Source organism: Gasterosteus aculeatus, chromosome 15 (assembly GCF_964276395.1).
Source record: "Gasterosteus aculeatus chromosome 15, fGasAcu3.hap1.1, whole genome shotgun sequence".
In the NCBI taxonomy this organism is placed as follows: domain Eukaryota; kingdom Metazoa; phylum Chordata; class Actinopteri; order Perciformes; family Gasterosteidae; genus Gasterosteus; species Gasterosteus aculeatus.
In genome coordinates this window covers 5,711,470-5,734,244 of record NC_135703.1, presented here as the reverse complement: position 1 = coordinate 5,734,244, position 22,775 = coordinate 5,711,470, and the positions used below count along the sequence as shown (strand labels likewise).

Here is a 22,775-nt window from a genome sequence, read left to right as displayed (position 1 = left end):
AGTAGGACCAGGGTGAACAGGGCCTGTGCCTTTAGTGACAGGGATTTCTCCAGGAATTTTAATTAATTTCCCACTCTTACCGGCTGAATATGCGTTAATTTCCCCCTGAAGGACTTTTATAAATTTCATCATTAATAAAATCAGACATTCAATTAGTCCCAAAATCCAGATTGCCAACTGTTTCATAACAGTCCCGGTCTGATTTTCCCTTTTTCTATTAGGTTTGGTGAAAAAAAGTTAAAACTAATTTCATTAATCTAATTGTCATAACTTTCAACCATCTCTTAATTAGTTCAAATTAATATGATTAATCACAATAATGACAAAAACTCATTCAATTACAGGTTTTCAATGGCAAGTGGATGTGTTGGGGGTGATAGGGGCATAAAGGATGAGGGCGGGAAGCAGAGCTGGCTGCGAGGGACGGGATTGGTCGTGATTATTCCAATGACTGACAGGTTATCAATCATGCCGCACTTTTAATAAAGGCTGCTGGAACTTGAGCAAAAAGGCCCCGGCTCAGTTGCCTTCTCCCCTGTTTTATTTCTTCTAAATCCTTTGGAACTCTCCTCATTCCTCCATGAAATATGATCCTTTCGTCGAATGACTTGAGCTGCACATTTTAATGAAGAAACCGATGTGCATAAAAACCAAAAATGGACTCATCCATATGTAAATAAAATGATGGCAGTGCACATGCCCATCTCCACTACCCCATTATTGCAGAAAATCGCATACGTTTATGCGCTGGAGTGATATCACTTTATTTTCATTTGTCTGAGCGTTTGTTAAAGCTGCAGATGAGGCCGTCCCTTCTCCTCGTTCCTGTCCCTGCGTCCCTCTGCAGACATATGGATCTGAGGGATGCCTGCTGCGCTGCTTTCAATCAGGGCCACCAATCGCACAAAGCAGGGGAGCAGAAGCATGTCACCATTTGTCACATGCCACCGGGGCACAAGCTGAGCAGCAGGCACACCCTCGGGTGGGCGTGCTGCAGCTGCCCGTCTCGAGCAGGTTCCCTCTTGTCCCCGCGCTGTCCCCCTGGGACCAGCCACCCAAATGTCCCCACTCAGTTGTCTGGGACGATTTGACCTGTGATCCACCCATCTGGATGGAAGGCCGCATGCATTGAGAGGGCTGCTTAGCTTCCATCACCCTGAGGAAGGAGTCTGACTATCGGGAGGCCCATCTGGGGGTAGACACCCCCCCGCCCCCCGCCCCCCGCCCCCACCCTTGAAGAGTCCCCACCTCAGAGTCCTGAAGACACCCCGGTCTTTCTCTGTCCCCGTTTTTCAACCACTGCTGCTTTGATCCTGTCAGTCCTGAGCTGTGGCACGAAGCGGGAGGGATTCACCTGCCACCCCAGGTGAAGTCAAGCACAGCTTGCTGGAGCGTTAGGCAAAGCACAGCATAGATACATATGTTATGTCTCGTTGACAGTGCTTATCATGCAGCTCAGGGGCTCCAATCCTTTACCCAATGGTTATATCTCACACAGCATTGGATCCGTGTCACATCTTGGCTGACAGCACGGTTGAAAGCCCGCAGCATGACAGACATGTAAAAAGTGCGCCACTAAAAGTGAGCCGAGACTTGAACTCCGCGGCTTTTAAATTCCAATGCTAGGCCCGCGGCGTGTGTTTACTAGTGCATTGTTTGTGGAGCCTGGTGGTCGGTGGCTTTTTGGAAGTGGTGCCGAATCAGACAGTGAGCCGCGCCATACTTTCAGGATGCCGTGACCACATGGGGCAGCATATGGAGCTATTTCCTCTTCTCTCTCCAGGACGTTTTAGACATGTCGGTTGGGCCTTAATCATGCATTTTTCTGCATGAGGGGAGAACTGGAGTATCTGTGCCGAGCTGGCTTCTGTGCCCTAAGGCTCTCCACCAACACAGTCAATCAATAGCGGCCAGCTCCACTGTGTGCACAACATGCGCGCACACAAACACGCACACAAAGGCAGAAACAAAGAGTTCACCCGAGTCCCATTTAGGAGCGCGTGCTTATTCCGTCCATTATTCAGGCCGACATGCTTCCGATCATTTCCTTGTTGCGCTTAGAATTAGAGGAGAGTGGAAACAGGCGGACAGGGGACCATACCTTAATAGTTCAGCCATCCAGAGACTCAGGGACAAAAGGGGCATTTTTCAAGGACTAAGCCCACCCTCCCCTCACATGAACCGCCATCTCTCTCCGTCCCCAGCCACCCTTGACAGGGAAGCACAGACTTCCATGTGCATAAAGTTGAAATAAACTGCAGTCTGTATTTTCATTGGGGAAAGTGAACCCAATTTACACGCTGCTCCATTGGAGATGAGCACTGTAGCGTAGCCTAGCTGGTAATCTCGCCCAGATTCCCTCTTTGTCCTGCATTATTGTTGAAATAAATAACCTTTCTGCGCAATCAGTGCGGGGATCTTCACTTAAATTATCACCCCGCAGATAGCTCACTCATGATCTGCTTCTATATCCATTAACTATCTGGGAAAGTGATTTATTGATGATGGGTAAAAAAAAAAAAAAAATGAAGAGGAAAACAAAGGAGTCAGTTTGGTTAGACAATAGTGCCCTCTGCTGTTTGCAGAGAGGATGGCTTTTCAAAGGCTGTTTCATGTGAGCCTTTAACCGGCCCCTCTAATTACAATGACCAAACTAGGGAGGGGCCTTTCAGAGGCCTTCCTTTAAGAACAATTAAAGGGCCAGTTTGGGCAATAAAAAAAAAAATACAGATAAGAATAAAGCACCAGAGAGCCAACAATTTGTTTTCTACCAAAAGCCACCCAAAGCACGTCAGATGGATGTATTGGCATGGACAGTATGCCCTTCCTCAGTAGCAACCCCCCCTCATCCCTCCACCCTCTTCCTCCGTCGCCCCTCCTACCCCACACTCCCGTGATGTGTCGTTACACGCTCGGCTGGCCCCTCTTCCATGACAGACTGTTACTTCCTGGAGCGGAAACGCATTTGATTGTTAACATCTGGGCCATTACAATTGCAAACTAGGGCTCTGTACATCAATCAGGAAGTGATTTCAAAACAAAGAGACCGTCCTCCAATCAATCTATCGGGAAGCGGGGGCATTACATGCTCCTGTAATCCCGGCTAATTAGCGGGATAATGGGAATGAGATTTATGAATCTGCTGAGATGAGTGGAGGTGCGAGGGCACACTCAAATTAGCAGGGATGCGCGCCAGCCAGGGCTGCAATAAGGAGGATGTGCTGTTGGTTTTTAGCAACTTCTTGCTTGCCGGGGCCACCTTTGGCTCAGTGTCAGCTGCGAGGGGAGCATGCTTCTGTTAAACATCTGGTATTTCATCAAAGGGAGTAATCACAGCATAACAGGTAAAGGTAAAGGTGGGAAAGTTCAGCTTTGTTTTCCTGAACAACATGTTCCTGTCTCCCGTGCACGGACACCCTTTAAATTTAGAATGACATCATGCATGTTTGTTTGAATCTATTATTACATTACAGAATCTATTTAAACAAACCCACAAAACGAATATCTCGGTAGAAGGTATACAACGAACATGGACTGAATTTAGCACGAAGTGCAGTAATATTGTTCTGACGTTCTGAATCACCCAGAATCGACGTGCGTCACACCAAGTTGTCGGTTTTTGGAAATTGAAAAGGAGAGACTGAATCTGAGCTCTTTTTTTCAAGCATGCCACAGTTTGCCAGCCACAGACGGTGTAGCTGATTGCTGATTACGGATGCACTCTTGGATTATCCCTGCGGTAATGCCGGGGTGCATTGCACCCATTTCATAAACCACTGCTTTGTCAGTCAGCGTTGATTTGAAGGTATTACGGTTTTAAACGCTGCGCAGTATTGCGTTGGCTTGCTTGCTTGCCTGCAGTGCAATTGGTGTGATGAAACATTCTGGGGATTCTGACCTGAGAGTTTTGAGTCGTTTTGTTCTCCATCTGTTTTCCCTGAACTTTCCCATCATCCTCCGAAATAGACAAGGAAAAAGGGCACAAAAAAAAGGAATTCGACAGTTCTCCATTAAAAGTTCTCCCAGAATGATTAGTAGACTGTGTGAGCGGTGCAGAGCTTCTGTACAGCACGGACTACGTGGCAGTGTGAATACGGCACCGTGTCCCTGCAGGCGGCTGCTGTTGTGCCACCCCGAAGCCTCTTCCTCCCCAGCGGGGCCCCGGGGCCTGACCTTGCCCACTGGTGGGGGACATCTCCCATTAAAGCAGCGCATTGTGATAAGGCCATTTCTTTTCCTTCAGCATCCCTTTAATGTCATCCCTGAAATATGAAGTCATTAAGCGATATTAAAACAGTGCTGACAAACTAATTAACAGAAGACATTATACGGGATGGGCTCGATTAATCCGCTTTAATTGCTCTTTTAAATGGGGGCTCCAATTAAAATTAATAAAGATTTACTGGTGATCACACCAAACTACACCAAGAAGTGATTGTCTGAAGGGCAGCCTAAAGTCAGCGGTCTCCATTCTCAAGTTGCACTCCCCACTGCTCCCTGCGCCCTCCCAGAGCTGTGAGTGGGAGATTAAACAGAGCAACCGTCCCAACGCGCCCCCCCCCCCCCCCCCCCCGCCCCCCCCCAGTCTCCCAGCTGCTTTTGTCTGCAGCTCAGGGGTGTTTGATCCTGCCTCAGTCTCTCCAGGACCCTGTTGAGGAGACGCTCAGTTATTAATGTCACACCACACACACACACACACACACACACGTTGTCACGCTTTTTTTAAACCTCAAATGTATAAAAAATACGATGTTGACAATTATGAAATATTTTTCGCTTCCCTGAAGTTCTGGCTGGGAGGAAGAAACTAGTTCCCTTCTCTGCACAGCGACAAGTGCGCCTCTCTGTGGAGACTCTCGTACTGAATCCGATGGTATTTAATAGCTGATTTAAAATTGATTTAATGGTGAAAGAAGACCAGCGATTGGCTAGAATGTCAAATCCAAACAGTTTGTCGACAGCAAAGCGCGTGGCAGTGCGAGGCCGTCCGAGCTGTGTGCACTACAGCAGAGACTCACTAGATGATGCTGTTACTCTGTTTAACTACCAGAACTAAGCGATTGGTGTCAATTAATTTGCTCTCCGTCAGTGTGCGACTGAAAAAAAACTAAAGGCTTCCTTTAAAAACTGTTCAATTGGAATGTTCATTTTAAAGATGTCAAAAGCTCGACACGACGCATCTGTTCCAACACGGTGTTTGTTTGAGATTTTCTGTCGCCTTTCACTTTTCATTTCATCTTCATTACTGTGTTTTATCTTTGACCGTAGAGAACATAATTTCATATTGCCCGTTTGAGTTGAAGCCTTGTCAGCCAGAGGCAGTGGAACAGACTGAAGGCATTTCACTTGTTTTCTTTCATCATATCAGAGGTCACCAAGTCTTGTTCCGAAAATGTTACACAACAAATTAATTTGATTAAAGCACTTTGGTTCTACCAGAGGCATTTTTAATTGCGTTAGAGAATGTAAATCAATTTACTGAAGAAGACAGATCTAATTGAAAAGAAATATCTATTAAAAGATTAGTGGGGTTTATTGTCTCCAGTCTTTGTCATCAACCAATTCAACTATTGTTTTAATTTCCTTAATGTTATCATTTCTGATGTAATTGGTGCTTGGGTGCCTAATTGCTTTTCCTATTAAATGTTTGGTTTTGCGCACTGACAATGTAGTCTAGTGATAAGAAACAAGGTACGTTTGTAAAAGTGGCCAACTTTGTTGTGCATTCCCGTCTGTATTCTCATTATTTCAAAGGCACCTTGTTGCTTTTGTTCTAAAATGCAAACGCAAAATAACGGTTTTAAATGTGCCGGAAACATTAACGCGGTTCATTCACGATACAACGAATTCGAATTCATCGCATTTAATTCACTCCTGCGATTTTTTGTGGTTTATATCCGCAAAATCCGGTGCCGGACGAGCAGACCGACAAGAAAGAGAAGAAAAGAGTCAACGGGTTTGTGGAATTTTGCTTCGGTGGCACAAACTGTGATATGAGGTCACCTCGGGCGTTAGTCATGAGGAGGGAATGCATTGTGGCGGTTTTTAAGACATGGCAGTTGTCCGCATCCGCACCAGCCACACAATGAATGCAGGCCTTAGAAAGTTGACTTGAATTGGCTTCGGTGAACAATGTGAACGGCATAGTTTGGGGGGCATTTAAACTGCTGGCTGCTGGACGTGGATTAGAGGCACCTTAGGGGCACGGCACTGGCTCGCGGTATTTTCACAGGGAGAGTTAAACCATTGCAACAAAAAAACAAAGCTTTTACTGTGTTTGTTTTCTTTAAATGTTGAAATATGTGAGAGCATCATCAGAGGGAACCATAACACACAGAATGTATATTATAATTTAGTGCATATTTCATTTTAATAATCATCCAGTACAGTGTCGATGAGCGAAATATCTGAAAACGATCGTACCTTACATGAACTTTTATACAAGATAATAAAACCCACAACAGTCGCTTGCATTATTTCCACATGCACATTTTACAACATGATTATAGAATTGTAGAACTATGCAACATCAAAACATCAGCACATGTACAGAACACACAGCTCTGAAATAAAAATGAGCCAAAAGCAAACTAATACTGATCGTAATTCCCCCCTAAAAAAATCCCTCTTCCAGTTCAGCTAAACCCGGCTAGGCTGGCGTCATGATAACACGTTTTTACACACCTACAAACTCAGCAACTCTCTAAATGCGTTGAGGCAGATTATACAAGTACAACACTTAACCATAGAATAAACCACAGGCGCATTAATGTTTTACAACAATTGGTTGTTTGTAAAAGTACAACATACAGCATTTTAAAACTTATTATATCGAAAACAATGCGTATGTGTGTGTTTTTACAAATACAAAAATGATTAATTATCCAACATCTACAGCTCACCTCACTAAAAAGCACTACAAGAAAGGAGGATTCTGGAATTGTTAGTGACTAAATGTTCCTTCAATGTTATAAGTATCCACTCATCCGCCTATAAATAGGAAGATGTCTTGAACTCCTCCGGGACGTCACTGTCCAGTTTACAGATCACCTTGTATATGGCCTTCTTCCAAGAGGGGTCTGAATCTTTGGCTGCAGAAATGGCCGTGTAAAACTCATGCAGGGTGACCTCAGAGACCTCCAGGAATCTGTCTGGAACCTGGAAAAAAGGGAAAAAGTGCAAACCCAATTAGGTGAATCAATCCAGGTAAAATCCTATTTTAATGACTTAAAAAAATGCTGGTTGTGATGTTGTGTTTCGAGCGTACTGAACAATGTATCTCGAAAGACGTGTCTCGAGTTTGTGTCTTTGTTCTCTGAACAAATACAATAAATGCAATGCTGCCATCATTTGGATGCCTCTTTCATTAGCGAGTCTAGTTTTCTTAAACCTAACCTAACTACTCTGGGCTTTCTTTGCTGTCAGGGTCCGTCAACAAAGCATCAGTGTGAATCCCGATCAGAAGATTAAAATAACTCAGTTTAACACGATTGGGTATAAACCTGTGATTAGGGCCTATAACTACAGCGGCGTCCGTAAGAACCCACCAGACAGGAGGGATGCTGGGAGAAAACCGCCCTGCGGACCTCGATTCCCATCCGCTGACCAGTTAACACAGCAGTTGTTGGCACAAGTTATTTTTCTTTCCCCTCATCTCCTGCCACAAAAGCAGCCCTGGGAAAGGAATGTCTTGGTCCCAAGGTAAAGACAACGCTCCCATCCCATTCCCACCAAACGGCCTTCTCCCTCGGAATCCACAGCGTCTTTCTCAGCATTCCGCATCAGTAGCAATCTCAGTCTCGCTCAGGCGTGCCGGTCCTCTAATCCTGAGTTGTTTTAGTGGGATTTTGCGGCTTCCTCTTCCCACAGTTTGATAAAGCGTCACTCTGGAGTTTAGATAATGGCCGCGGAGGCCCGGCCAGCCACAGGTGCGGTGTGACACGCAGGTCACTGCGCGGTGACAGGAGGACGCACTTCGGCGGGTCGGAAACTGCCGTGAAGAATGCGTCAACGACAACGTTGTGGATGAAGAGTTGGAGGTTTTGTAAAACACGCTCTTGCTTCCACTCTCACTATACGCACCCCCGCAGCCCCCCTGATTAAAAGCTTCATATCTCTATTTTGATTTGAAGAGGAAACAAAGAATTCAACATGTTTTTCTGAACAACCGCTACGAAATGTAAAAACGTTTAATAAATATTTTAGAGGGTTTTGTCGCCCTCGGTGGGCTAGCTGTTTCCCCCTGCTTCCAGTCTTTATGCTAAGCTAAGCTCATCGGCTAGTGGCTGTGGGTTCCCACCGAACTGACACCAATGAGAAATCAATCTGGCTGCCAGAAGGAAAATAAAGGGATGTTCACCAATGTGAAATGTGTGGTGGATGAAGAATAAAAGTTTAAATATGTTCCTTTGGTTTAAGGAAACCCGGTTCATCCGTTGCACACATTGTACATACGGAATGCACGAGCTCAGCAGGTCAGAATCATCTCGACGAAAGCAAACACAACCGGCCACATAGAGGTGGAATGACTAAACACTTACGTGGAAGTCGTTGGCTTTATTGTAATGCATGTTCAGTGCCCGGAACAGCTCTGAGTCCCTGCTGACCGTCATGTCTTTCACATCGCTGATGCCGTCGACGATGGCCTGCCGGGCAAACTTCTCCATCTGGATGTAGTAGAACTCCCTGAAGTTGCTGAACCATTTGATGAGCTGAGAGGTGATGCAGCGGTTGAACTGGAGAGAGAAAAAACATATATACAATCTACAAATTTGTGGAAATCTGTCCAAATAGATTGTCCTTGAGCAAAGCAATGAATCCCCGTCAGCTTCGAAAAGGGCTTTTCTGACCTTAAGGGAAATGAAAGCAGGGATCTTCCTTTTTAAGACAAAAGATATATGCAATTCAATTTCAGACATCAATTAGAGCAGAAATTTAAAAAATATGAATGCTTTTCATTTAGAAAATAATTAACTGCCGCCTCCCGTTCCATAATTGACTGAACCCCATCATTTGTACCCGTAGGGCCAAATGGCAGCAAATGGTCTGTCGCTCTACGTGACGTTAAATGCTCTGAGCTTTTCCCACCAATGTCCAGGGTGAAAAAACGTCTGTCGGGGCTCTGTGTTTCTAAACTCAGTCTTGGTATTAGACTTGTTATTCTATCTCCTCATCCAGAAAGACAGGAAAAAATGCCCAAGGGCTGCGCCGGCATCAAAGACGCTTCTTCTCTCTGGTGCGCTGGGTGAGAAAGCGGCGGCGTAAGGACAGAAGGAAGCTTCCCTCTCGTTGACTCGGGCTGATAGGATGGAATCAGACACTGGGATTAGGTGCTCTTTTGTTCGCCGCCACTTCCCACCGCGGGATTGTAAGCAAGGAGGAGACGTCCGCAGAGCTGCAGCAACAGCTTTCCCCCTCCCCAACCCATGACCCCCCCTGACCCCCCGGGGGTCAGGGCAGATTGAGAGGCAGGGGCCCGCACTGGCTCCGAGAAGCCCAGGACCCGCGGTGGAAGGAGAGCCGATGGAATAGGGGATGGAAGGAGAAACTCGACAAGAGCATTGGGAGTTTGTGACATTACTGGAAAAGACTAAAAGCAAAGGAAGCGGAGATGAATCTGATTTATGAGAAGAGCCAACGACGGGAAACAGAGAGACAGATGGGGAGACAAGAGAGAGAAGACAAAAAGAGGAGATAGAGGAGGAGGCGTGACACGAGCCCAAGGCCAAAACACACAGGATGTTGTGTTTAGGGCCGGCTCAACGCCGCCTGGTTGCTGCCGCACAAGTCTAATACCAACTCTCTGTTGACACTCAATAGCAATGCCTTGCCTACAGAGTCCTTTGTCACTCCATTTGCTGACTGGAGTGGCTTTTTTTTAAAGAGAGAATGCCCCCGTATCTCCCTCTGCCCCCCCCCCCCCCCCCCCCCTCCCCCCAGGACATACTAGCAGCTCAGCGGCTTTGCTATTTAAACCCTCTGCGTTTTTTGTTTCTCTCCTCCGACACACTGCTGATTTTTCCGTCCCAAACACACACTGACAAGTCGATGCCGGGGAGTTAAACACGGGACAAACAATCCTGCGGGTTGTTGACCTGGTAAAAAAAAAATGTAAAGAAATTACCTTGACATCGGGGAAGAAGGTTTTCAGCACATTGGAGCTGGGGTAGCGGGTGTAGAAGAACATCAGCTTTGCCTTCTTCAGATGGCTCGGGGTGAGGCCCTCCTGGATGTTCACATTGAAGTTAAGGCAACAAAAAAAAAAAAGAACTAAATACAGCAGACACAGCATCAAGTTCTGTGCGCAGTGGCAGCAGACCGGAGTATTGTGTTGCCTCGATCTTCAGCTAAATTGAATTTCCCCAAAGAACAGCTCGGCATTAACCAGGGAGTCAATAATGACCCTAACATGTGCTTATTGGCAAAACAGAATTACGAATTAGATTAGGGATTTTTAATTAGAGCGAGAAGCACTTCATGCCTGGCAGTTAAGGCAGCTTGTTTTGAAATGTTTTTGGGGAAAAAAGGAGTCGATTTTCTGATATAATTAAGTTGATTTAAAGAAGACATATGGCACTGTATTTTCTTTTTTCGGGAAATAGGAAATTTGCTAAACGTGACAAAAAAGTAAAAGGTTACAGATTCACAGTTAGTGGTCATTTTATAAAAACAAACAGTGTGCAATTTCCACATGGACCGATATTTCCTCAAAAATCAACAATGAATTCAACACCTTCTCAAGCTTCTCTCTGATGCTCAGGAGCATTTCCTCTGTAGTCCACCACCCCGCCTTAGGTCATAATATTTCCCCGTCAGGTCACCACGTCATACATTTATTAGGGGAGCCTACCTTTGAAATATGGAAGTTGGGATGAAAGATTTATGTGGTATTGTTCAAAGAGAAGCGGAGCTCTTTGCTCTGTAAAGATAAAGCGAATCTGAGAGGCACCACATAATAGTTTCATCTAATGCGTCGCAACAAGAGAGGCAACATTTTAGGATGATTTACCTTACAAAGGCCGACGGTGAAGGGATTATTTATTTCAATTAATCTAGACGACGAATGATGCAATGCAGAAATGATCTGATATGAATGTCAGCAAACACGCGCTAAAAAAAAAGAAATAACGCATTCTCACCCTGTAGAACAGAACAACTTCTCCCAGAGGGATTTTCTTGTAGGCTTAAAAACTGTTATCTTGCACTCTATTTCAATCATGTACATTCTGACAAAGGTATCCAACAACAAATGCTCAAGACAAGAGCTCAAGTGTTATGGTTGGGAGGCACTGTTGGCTTCCACCAGCACTCAGATGTGACCTTTTAGATGCACCCCTATCACTCTGATGATGGAGAAATAGATCCACCTTTTCAAGTCTGAAAAAAAAACGACGCTTCCTAAAACAGAAACCGATGCTTTCTCTGCCTTTGAAAAATTGGCTTTTGTTCCTGGCAATTCTTATCAAAGCCTTGTATTCCTTTTTATTTGTCTTTTTCTAAACTTAAAGTCATTACTCTGCTCAGATTAAAGAAGACGCTATAATTTTCTATGGGGTTAGCTAGATCAAAGAAAAAATTCTCCTTGAAGTTATTGCAGCACTGCCCGTGCTGCATTAAAGCCCAACCAGCCATTGTTTGAATAGAAGAGCTGGAATATAAGGATTTGTATATAATAAAAAGAAAGAATATACTACGTCTGAGATATTATTAAACAAACCATGCTATAGAATATTATGATGTGACAAGTGTCTCACTGCAAAAGTCAATTTTTAATAACTAAATAAAGGTATATAAAATGTAATCATTTAAAAATAGCTGCTTTGTATTTTTACAGTTGTTTTTCAAGTCACTGCATTTTCACCTACATATTAGAAGAAAATATAAATAATATTTTGTTGTCATTATTAAACATTATATTTCTATATCCTGCATTAGGAAAGGGCACAACCCGAAGGCGCTTTCCCTCAAGCGATTTCTTTTTTAAACGAAAGGATATGTTGAGGGACATGTAGGGGTTTCGCTCCGCCATGCCCTGCAGTTCGCCGCACTCGATCTTGACGTGAGGGAGACACAGGTTGTCCACCGTCACCGCCCCCAGGGCCGAGGCGCGAGCGTGGTGGCCCAGGTGGCCGGGTGTCACCTTGGACCTCATGGCGATGGTGTCCCAGGGCAGGTCCACCGAGTCTGGGGAGGTCCTGTCCATTGACGGGGGCATGCAAGGGAGAACCCCAAAGTTGGAATGGGGCCCGTACTTAAGGAGATGCTCTAGGATCTGACTGTCGTGCAGAGGGGTGCTGTAGTTGAACTGAAACGGCGTCTGGTGCACGGGGTAGGGCCTCTTCACGGTCGGGGTGACTGAGCTCAGGGGGGCCACGGCCGGCTTGCGGACCACCAGCGACAGCGCCTCCGTCTGGTCCTGCGGGCTATGCGCCTCGGAACTTTGATAGTACTCCAAAGAGCGGGGTTTCGCCGCCGCCTCCTGGTCCTGGGGCTGTTCCTGTGTGGAGCCGGCCCGCTGGCTCTTCCCGTCTGCACCCGCGCTGACCTCTGGAGACGAGCACATGCGCTGCTGGGGGGACAGATCCAGCCCCGTGGAGGACACCTTCTTGAACACCCTGTCCACGCAGTCATTCACGGCCCTGGAGAGCTCCTTCTTCAGGGCTTCCTGCAGGTTCGGACTTTCCCTCTGGTGTGACACATTACTCTGTGCTTTCATTCGGTCCTCGCACTCTGCAGTCACTCTGCTGTTCTTCCTGTCCAACTCGTCTTCAGTGCTTACATCAACAGCGACTTCTGCCTCGTCCCCGCCGTTGTGTTCGGGGTCTTCTTGGTTGTAGACTTGAAGGAACTTCTCCTGGAGCTGACGCAGGAGCCTTTGCATGCTGTGGAGCTGCTCCTTCAGCTTGTGACACTCCTCGTCCTTGGTGTTGCAGTTGTTGTCACTGCTGCTGCTGCTGCTTCCGGGTCTTCTGTTTGCCGGTCCTGCTGCACTGTGTTCCTGATGCTGGGGCAACCGCTGCTTGCGTTTGTTCTCCCTGTATGCCTCTCTGGCCTCTCTGGCGTCTGTGTCGGACCTCTCGCTGTCTCCATGCTGCCTGCTGTTGGGAGAGCCCGCCATGACCCTGATAATGTTCTCCACTCGGGCCCTCTTGGCCTGCAGGTGGTCCGGCACGGGATGCTCTGCCTCCGCGCTGGCTCCAGTAGCGACGTGGGCACTGGGAGACTGAGCTTCCACCGTGCTGTCCTTTGAGGAGACGCTGCACTGGTCCTCCTGACCGGAGTCGGCGGCAGTGGAGCTGGAAAGGTAGAAAAGGCTTTCATCTAGTGCCCGCTTGTTGTGGATTGTCTTGCGGAGTTGGGAGATGATGGATCCGTTGGAGTACAGGGCGAGAGGCTCCTCGTACATGTTTCTTCGGAAGCAGGGCAGCATGACGTCGGGTTTGTCGTCGTCCAGGCAGCCTTCGCTGGAGTTGTGCATCTTTCTCGCCGGCAATGCGGAGCTTCAGGCTCAGTGAGAAAAACTTGCTTTCGGCTGCACAGTCAGTGTAATGAAATGCAATAATCTGAAAAAACAGAAATCCAAAACACAATTAAGATGATGAACAGAAATGTTTTTTAAATGCTCTACCACATTATTGTTCTTAATTTCTGTATGTGTATTTCTTAAATTGTTTATTTAATGTTTTGAATCTTATTAGTCTATATGCCTGTTTTTGAAAAGTGGCATTTAAATAAACAGTGATGTAATATCCTGTAACGTCTCTTTCTGCTTTAAAAAGAAATACATTCTGTTGAGTAACGATCAGATTAATTTAATAGATGTCTCTTTAGAAAACCTTAAATTACACTTCGACTTAACAAGAAAAAACAGAATTAAAATTACATATGACAGAAAGAATACTACATTATTTGTTGAGCTCTTGAAGAAGAAAAAAGAGAGAAAAAATGAATCCTCAATCTTACGCAATAAGGGAGTGCGTTATTTTGTGTTATTTCATCTCGGGGTTGTAATAACGGACAACACAAAGGATAAAAGAACCACCTTTATAATTCACAAATTACAGCTTCTGAAAGCAATAGATCACCGCGGACCAGAAACGGCTGTGTGTACATTATTTACAGGAGTATCATGAAAAGCTTTTTTCTGCGAGGCATCTAGAGGAATTATCAAAAGATGATCTTAGTAAGAAACAGACAAAAGCTCTGATGGTCACTTATTTCATTTTCATTCCTTTTACGTTTTTTCTTTAGCTAATATGTTCACATGAGTTGAATGATCCAAACAGATGAAGTTGAAAAAGACAATATACCATTTTTATTTCTCTGTCAGTGGATTCTACATCAATTAACTAAGTCTACTCTTTCTTTTGATTTAATTAAAAATTATACCCCATGAAGCAAAGTTTGTACTTTAAATTGCCCTATTAACTGTGAACAGTATATGATTAATTCCAGTGTATTCTTTACTCTTCTTCGCAGTTTCAAAATTGCCTTTAAGTATAACATGCAGTTACTTGTTGTGGAAAAATGTTTAATAAGCAAATGTTTACTGGAGAAATTATTATTTTTTTATTTGAAAACAAATTTAGAAACTATTTTAAAAAATTAAAAAACTGAACAATTCAATAAACCCTTGATAACTTGAAACTAAAAACAACTCACCAAACATTAGATTGTAATTCTCAGCTGCAGGCTGTTAAAACACGCGTGGGAGTTTCATAAAACACAAAAAAACGCCAAAAGTGATGAATTTTTTGAAGTGGTGCGAGCTTCAGGGGTGCACGTACATCATCCACACTCACAGACGGGACCTTACCTGTTGCGCCTCGACGTGGTGCCGCGCTGACGGCCTGCGCAGACTGTCGGGTGCACCGCGGGAGACGAGAGGAGAGTCGGAGGCACCGGACGGAGGCGGGGCGTGGCCACGTGCAAAGGCAACGAGGTGGACGCGCATCACCCGCATATAGTGTGTCAAGAGGAGGAACATGTCTGTCAGCTGTTGGAGTGAAAGACTACTCACAGCGGTTGAAAAGGGGGGTGGAGGGGGGATCCGAAACGGACAGATTGAAGCCCATTGAAATGTAGAAAATTACAATTGAGGCGACTGGGAGATATTGATGGGTCAGTAGTTCTGATTGTGGTTGTACACGCAGGCTTACACAAATCAATATAAACTAATGTTGCAATCCTTGAACCAGTCATTTTTAGTAAGCACAAAAAAAGCATTACGAGTTCAAACTAAAGGAATCACGTTAAATGATAAATAAAATGTAAATTGTAAAAAAATGTAATGTTAAGGATGTATCATGTACACCCTCGGGTTGAAGTTAATGCCATAAAACTTCTGAAATGTTAGCTTTGAAAACTCATATTCTATTCTGTCTGTTCTCTGTAGCCTGTAAAAGTGGATAAATAATTATTTTAAGTTTTGAGAATTTGGATTCTTTAGTGTCCACTGTTCGTCTGGAGGGATTCAGACGGGACCATAATGACCCCCCCCCCCCCCTCCGCACTTGGTTTATCCCACGATGTTTCCCAGCTTCTTCCGGCTTGTCGCTGTGACCGGAGATCCTTTCCGCTGACAGGCTGCTGTCACACAGCCATCATGTTATCCCATAGCCGGTGTCTCACCAGAAATTTCGGCCGTTCCCTCTCCGCCATCCGTCAGGTAGGCGACATGCAAGTAAACGATGGTCCGTCGCCACAACGACAGGACTCTTCGCGTCCTTCGGCTGCCCGAAGAGGCGAAGCTATGTGCGCGGCTCTATCGGAGCTAGCATTAGCATTAGCATTAGGCCACGGTCGGGCCGTAACATTGTAAGCCAAGGACAGTGTGACACTTCCCTTCACGAGTGCTGGTGCTGTCGGTGTGATAGTTAAAAAGGCGTTTCCCTTTCTGGGCCCCTGGTCTCGCTTAATGACATGAATGTTAAAGGTATTTGACTCAAAGTATCTTGTCCATTGTCAGTTAAAACAAACCTACACAATTATACGAGGCTAGCAGGCTAGCAGGTGCTAACTAGTAGCTAAATGAACGGACAGGTTAGCTAGGAGCTCCTAGCTGTCATGTTGAGGTCATGTTGTGGTAATTCGGAAAATCAACACGGAACATTTTAGCAAACTTAATGCGGAAGTCATATGTTGATGTATTTTTGTAAATATGCATTGTTGAGGGTGCAAAGTAAAGTGTTTGTAAAGCTTGGAACTTGTCACAAAGTACTTGTCAGTCAGATTAACGTTAAAGTTAGGACGAACGGTTAAATTATTCAGCTGTTTATGTGACGTTATCTGCTAAAACATTATTTAAAATGATTATGTATTTTCTCGTGCGTCTTACTGTAAAACCGCAAAAACCCGTGTGTGGCGGACAAATATATTGATCCTGACTAAAGTCATATTTGAGCTCGTAGACGTGACCTTTCACCCCAAGCCTCTTTTTGACTCCCATTGCCTTTCATGCAAAGTGTCACATGTTATTTCTTACAACTGTTCTTGATGTCAATGTTCTAGACATTGAGCTATTTGCTTCATATTTAAAAGTTGAAGACGTTTTGTAATCCTCTACTGTATCTTGTCACAGGGGAATAATGCATTCGCCCGTCAGGCCACGGCAGGTATGTGTTGTCACTGTTCAAGTTTAAAGTCATTAATCTCAATCTGTGATTGTCGTGCTGCAAGAATTTAACTTGATGTCCCTGCGTTTGTCTTACAGCTCTATCAGCTAGCCATGCTATAACTTTAAACAACAATGTGTAAGTATATTAACCTATTAAAAAAAACTCTTTAAAGGGACAACAATGTTTAGGATCAGAATTTAAACTCTCAACGTAGATCTGGAGAAGGTCATGGACGGTCTTCAGTCCCTCAGGTGCCGACACTCACTCTCAAAGGGTCATAAATTTGATTAGGATTTAGACTGCAGTGCCTTGCAAATGTATTAACCATCCTTGCTTGTTTTGCTAGTTGTTGCATCTCAACCTTGTTGATTTAGTTTGATTTGATCTAATGTAGAGCTACACAAAATAGTCAAAATTGGTGTAGTGAGAAAAATAATAAAAAGTGTGTGCAAATATATTCTGCGCCTTTGCTGGGAAATCTCAAAATACGTTCTGTCACCACAAATTACCTTCAGCAGCCACCTACTTATTTTGATCAAGTCTGTCTGTGTGTGATCCCAGTATATGTACACACACACCTGTTCTGCGAGGCCATAGAGCCTGTAACACGACTAAGAGAGCAGCACCATGAAGACCAAGGAGCCTTCAGAACAGGTCAACAGCTTTGCAGAAAAGTTCATGGGTGGGTTGTACAAAATCTGCAACAGTGCAGAAAGCACAGTGCACCACTGGGTTTTAAAAAAATGAATATAATGTGACACTACAACAAACCTGCTAAGGGAGGGTAAACCACCAAACGGGTCATTGCAGTGGGGCAATTAATTGGTGATGTGACCACTCTTGGAAGAACTTCACAGAAGAGCCTTTTTTTTTTTTTTTTAAAGCCAATGGTTTTATCATAACCCAACCCTGGTTTCTATTTCCCCCAAATTCTGTCTGTGACCTATTTGGAGAGCTCCTTGATCTTCATGGTGCTGCTTAGTGGTTTGACAGGTGATGGTGGTTGCATGTGTGTATGTGTGTTTGAATATCCATATAAAATACATAAGATGCATCACGCACACACATATGTGGACTTTATTTGACTAATTGTGTGAAGGTGATTGGAAGCACAAGATCATATTTGGAGACCTCAAAGCAGTGGGGGTAAATACATAGCACACTCCTCTATTTTGTTATCACAATAAAAATAAACATGCCAATTCTACCTCACCATTTTCCACTTTTGTGTGTAGGTCCATTTGCAGAAAATCCAAACAAAAATCCATTTAGATGACAGGTTGTAATGCAACACAAGAGGATAAACCTAGGGAAAGGATGCGTTTCAATGGCATTATGGGTATATAACGTGTCCAGATGTCCCATACACACAAGCCACATCTGAATCCGTCATGTTTTTAGACTGTAAATTAAGTTTATTTATTTTAAATTTCTTATTTTTTCAGAAAATCTGATCCCCGGTCCAGCGTCTTCCAAATCCAGTACTTTAGGACGACTGCAGCCTACAGTATGTTTTAGCCCACTTGCCTTTCATATCTGCACCTGTGTGTGGAGTGAAGCAATACATTTGACTTTTGTTTGTTTCCAGGAGATGAAGTTGTCACAGTAAGGACCCCGGCGTTTGCAGAATCGGTCACAGAGGGGGATGTGAGGTGGGAGAAAGGTAACTCTTTCTACTTTAAGCTGATCAAAAGGTTGTCAGTTTGCTCTCAGACAATAAAATTAAACTTTCTACTCACAGCTGTTGGAGACACCGTCTCTGAAGATGAGGTGGTGTGTGAGATCGAGACTGATAAGGTAATAATATAAATGTTAAATGTGATACAAATTCACATGTGTTTGGGGTAATTATTCTTCCAAATAGTATTCCTCTTTACCCAGTAGAAATGTACGTTTGTCGTTGCTTGGGTGACTGAGAAAATGTGCAAGTCAATGCTGACAAAATGTAATTATTTTCTTTTATAAATTGGTCATTTCTAAAACTGTAACAAAGACATTGAACTTGAGACCAAGTTTAAGCGTGAATCCATTTCGTCATTCATTATTTAGGCACCTGGCAGTATTTACTTTTCTTTTAACACAAAATCTATTTTTCTGCCTTAAGACGTCAGTGCAGGTTCCCTCTCCTGTTGCCGGGGTGATCGAGGAGCTTTTGGTCCCTGATGGAGGGAAGGTCGAGAGCGGAACAGCGCTCTTTACGCTTCGGAAAGGAGGTCTTACATATTATATTTTTAGGATGTTAATTAAGATGCTTCTCTAAAGCATCCGCCTATCCTTACTGTTCACCTCTGTACCTTCAGCTGGTGCTCCTAAAGCTGCAGGAGCTCCAAAAGCCGAGGCCCCGGCCGCTGCAGCCTCTCCGCCACCTTCTGCTACTCCGCCTCCTCCCCCCTCATCTGTGGGCCCCATTCCCACCGCTATGCCCCCTGTGCCACCTGTGCCAGCACATGCTATGGACACCAAACCAGGTTAGTTGTCACTAGACAGACGGGCCGTGTCATGTGAGAACTGTTTTGCGTGACATCTGTGCTCTTGACCTCCAGCTTACATGATTAATCATTTTAGCCAAAGGCTTTCACCGCTTCCACTGAACTGAAGTCGACTAAGCGCTTCGTCGTCTTTCTCATAGTTTCAGCCATCAAGCCCACTGCCGCTCCAGCTGCGCCAGCGGCTCAAGCTGAGGGAGGGGCTAAAGGAGCCAGGACGGAGAGCAGGGTAGAGTGCAAAAATCCCCACAACACCCAAATAACATTGAAGAGTTTCTCCACGACTTTTAAAGTTGTTGTTTTTTAGTTGGGAGCTTTTGACTGAATCTGATCATTCTATTTTTTTTGTTTTAGGTTAAGATGAACCGCATGAGGCTTAGAATTGCCCAGAGACTGAAGGAAGCCCAAAACACCTGCGCTATGTTGACGACGTTTAATGAGGTCGATATGAGGTAGGAAATTCTAAATTAGTTGACCTACATAATTGAGCCCTCAATGCTATTCTAGATAACAAATGTGAAATGTACTCCACGTACATCCACAACATGCAAATTGGAGCCATTGAACGGGCAAAAAGAAAAGACCTCGTAGAGTGTACGGTCCAAATCTGTTTAAATGCCTATCAACATGTTTGTAAGCAGTTTGTATACACTTTACATAGTGTACATTAAAGGCCCGAGCAACACTTGCACAAATGGTTATAGATTGAAAACTGACAAATGGGAAAAGCTTTTTGAAACCTGATATCCTCTTAAACACTAGAATGTAAATATTTGGTGGTAATTCCATCTAAAACGAAGATAAGAATTGTTAAAACGGGTTTTATTAATTTACAAGGAAATGTTATTGTCCGCTCTTGCCCCCTGTGCTGAAGAGGACACTTTGAGGATTTCTTTTCCCCGCAAATGTGTGGTGTCGGCTTTCGGCTATTCAGGGTTTTCTATGTATCCTAATTAGATTGACATTGACGGTCTGGAGCAAGACTTCCCATGCTAGGGCTCATCTGGAGCCGAAGGAGCTGGTCAGAGCAGGAGGCTGGAGCATCTGTAGGGGCCCACAGAGACCTGCGCTCTGAGTGGAAGAGCTGCCTCAACCGATATGGGCTTTTATGACAGCCCAATAAGATTTACAGGCTCTAGAAAGTGAAGATTTTTATCGCTTCTTCTCTCCTTTCTCGGAGAGTCTGTGTCTTGGGAGGGGCTAATTATGTTAGCGGAGAAACCCTAGAGCTTCAACAGGGTTAGAGACAGGAAAACAAACAATTAAAAAAAAGCGAGCGATATACGAGAAAAATGAGCAATGATGAAACGATTAGAGGGCCGATTTCAATAGCTTTAATTCACCACGCTCTGTAACAGCGTTCTTTTATGCCACAAAAATACCTGCTGATTTGAGATTGTGACCTGGATCTTTCACAACACTGTTACGATACAGTTAATACATGCCATAGGTGGTTTTCAGTCATCATTCATGAAAACATTTGTTTTTGCAAAGCGGTAACCAGCTTAGTTGATCTCTCCAAAGCTATTGTCACACATCATTGGCCTTTTGAATTTCACATCTGTACTTCCCATATTTTGTATGAATGTGTCATACAAGTCTTCAAGGCCCGTCGATTCTTTTTCATAACTACCATCATCGAAGTCCCACATTCGATTGATCTATGTGTTTCTGTATTCTTTGGTTGATTTCATTGCAGCAACATCACAGAGATGAGGAAGACTTACAAAGATGCCTTCCTGAAAAAACACAACATCAAGTTGGGCTTCATGTCTGCGTTTGTGAAAGCTGCTGCCCACGCGCTCGCTGACCAACCTGCTGTCAATGCTGGTATAGACCTCCGCAGACTGAGAAACGTTACTTTGTGGTGGCACTTTGACTTTTTCTTTGCACGACTGGCTACAAGTTCCTGCAAGAGTCTGTGGTGAAAAAAAAGATGTTAGTTTCAGTCCGTTTTACTGCCAGACCTCAAAACCAACACCAACTTATTTATTTCTTTTCGACCACCATGACCTATAAACATAGCCCTCAATGAAGGGGAGTGGGGGAGGCTTCTGCTGCATGCAGAAAAACCGCACACATGAAAAGGAACTTAATCTCTGTGGAAATATAGTGATTTACAGATATAAGCTGCATATGTAATTGTTCTACCCTTTTTCTTTTTTCAGTTATTGATGACACAACCAAAGAGATTGTGTACAGGGACTACGTCGACATCAGTGTTGCCGTGGCAACGCCAAAGGTGAGACAAGTGCATTATGTTGTAATGCTAAAGTGCTTGTTAGCCCACTTGTCCCTAATGTGAAGGGCAAAGCATTCAGTCATGCAACTTCTCTCTCAGGGTCTGGTGGTTCCTATAATCCGAAGCGTGGATGGAATGAATTTTACTGATATCGAGAAGGCCATCAATTTGTTGGGAGAAAAGGTAATAATCTTCAGTGAGTGTGATGACAGATTTAGAGTTGTTTGTAGCTATTTCTTTTTCTTAATCCTGACATTTCCTCATTATGTGTTCGTAGGCCCGTAAGAATGAGCTGGCTGTTGAAGACATGGACGGAGGAACTTTCACCATCAGCAATGGCGGCGTGTTCGGGTCCATGTTCGGCACACCTATAATCAATCCACCGCAGTCTGCTATTCTAGGCATGCATGGAATATTTGACAGGCCTGTGGCAGTTGGTGGCAAGGTTTGTTAAACGTGCAAATACATACAATAGACAAAATAATCTGTTGTATTTAGCAAGAGAGTAGCTCCTCGTGGTCTTTACGCTGTGTTTGCTAATCAACCATTTAGTATTCACTCGTGTGTGTGTGCGCCTCTAATCTTTAATTTCCTCTTGGTTAGGTGGAGATCCGTCCCATGATGTACGTCGCCCTGACGTACGACCATCGACTGATCGATGGAAGAGAGGCTGTCCTTTTCCTGCGCAAGATCAAGTCTGTGGTGGAGGACCCCAGGGTGCTGCTCCTTGACATGTAAATCCTTGTGCACTCCAGGCCCAACCAAACAAACGGTGTCTGTCCCCGACTGATGAACATGTGACTGCAGTTTATGTATTGTTGTATTGGTTAACTAGGGGAAAAAAAGCTGAGTCGTGCATTGGGGATTTGTTAAGCTGGCAGGGATATAACGGGGTCGGTGCTGCTGTGGGACGATGTCGGGCTCTGGTTCTGGTCTGTAGATCAAAAATTATATTCTATTACTCATTCACCATGTATCATTTTATGGTATCTCAATTTATTGTGAGATGAATGACCAACATGAAGATAAACTACGCCGGATCATTTGATAATTTTGGTTGAGAAGAACAATGAAAACATGTTGGGTCTGAAACCAAGAAACACTGTTTTAAAATGTCCAAAGCGAAAATCTTTTGATGATTTATTCCATCTGTTTCACAAAAAATAAGAAATTCTCTTTATGTTGTGTAAGAAAGATTATTTAAGAAAGTTTTGAACAATAAAAACTGTTCGCCTTTCGCTTTTGTTGATTTTATGGTTATTCTTATTTTGACAATGTCAATGTTCAGCAATTGACCGTAGCACAAACTGTTTGAAGTAGTTGTCTTACTAAGGTGTTTGTAGTGTGGGATTTAAATTCTCAACTGGTCTATTAGCTTAATGAGCATTTGCACACAAACACCTCAACCATGAATTAAACAATTTATTTCTT

At 44.2% G+C, this 22,775-nt stretch overlaps 2 protein-coding genes across 3 annotated transcripts; one reads left to right on the top strand and one right to left on the bottom strand.

The window, feature by feature from the left end:
- Positions 1-6,348: 6,348 nt before the first annotated feature.
- On the bottom strand, positions 6,349-15,095 carry prox2 (prospero homeobox 2). Of its 2 annotated transcripts, none has more exons than XM_078089842.1 (5): positions 14,816-15,095; positions 11,999-13,562; positions 10,124-10,234; positions 8,541-8,735; positions 6,349-7,158 (listed from the first exon to the last, which is right to left on the bottom strand). In XM_078089842.1, exons 2-5 carry the CDS (start codon positions 13,475-13,477, stop codon positions 6,991-6,993), a joined length of 1,953 nt encoding a protein of 650 aa, XP_077945968.1. In that variant the 5' UTR covers positions 13,478-13,562; positions 14,816-15,095; the 3' UTR covers positions 6,349-6,990. The 2 variants fall into 2 exon arrangements, with proteins under 2 accessions (XP_077945968.1, XP_077945969.1); XM_078089843.1 differs by having other exon boundaries at positions 14,662-14,824.
- Positions 15,096-15,503: 408 nt separating this feature from the next.
- On the top strand, positions 15,504-22,582 carry dlst (dihydrolipoamide S-succinyltransferase). The gene is made up of 15 exons (XM_040199556.2): positions 15,504-15,667; positions 16,580-16,613; positions 16,712-16,751; positions 18,062-18,123; positions 18,205-18,279; positions 18,358-18,413; positions 18,721-18,829; positions 18,917-19,084; positions 19,246-19,331; positions 19,457-19,554; positions 20,802-20,932; positions 21,271-21,344; positions 21,444-21,527; positions 21,622-21,789; positions 21,948-22,582. The coding sequence occupies exons 1-15, from the start codon at positions 15,605-15,607 to the stop codon at positions 22,080-22,082; spliced, it is 1,383 nt and encodes a 460-aa protein (XP_040055490.2). The 5' UTR covers positions 15,504-15,604; the 3' UTR covers positions 22,083-22,582.
- Positions 22,583-22,775: the final 193 nt, after the last annotated feature.

Excerpts from the sequence above, each read along its gene's own strand:
- dlst (XM_040199556.2), top strand. The coding sequence starts at position 15,605 with ATGTTATCCCATAGCCGGTGTCTCACCAGAAATTTCGGCCGTTCCCTC. Across the intron at positions 18,124-18,204 it reads TAGGACGACTGCAGCCTACA|GAGATGAAGTTGTCACAGTA; the intron begins GTATGTTTTAGC and ends GTTTGTTTCCAG. Across the intron at positions 19,555-20,801 it reads TTTAATGAGGTCGATATGAG|CAACATCACAGAGATGAGGA; the intron begins GTAGGAAATTCT and ends ATTTCATTGCAG.
- prox2 (XM_078089842.1), bottom strand. The coding sequence starts at position 13,477 with ATGCACAACTCCAGCGAAGGCTGCCTGGACGACGACAAACCCGACGTC. Across the intron at positions 8,736-10,123 it reads CCTTCTTCCCCGATGTCAAG|TTCAACCGCTGCATCACCTC; the intron begins GTAATTTCTTTA and ends TTCTCTCTCCAG. Across the intron at positions 7,159-8,540 it reads ATAAAGCCAACGACTTCCAC|GTTCCAGACAGATTCCTGGA; the intron begins GTAAGTGTTTAG and ends CCTTTTTTCCAG.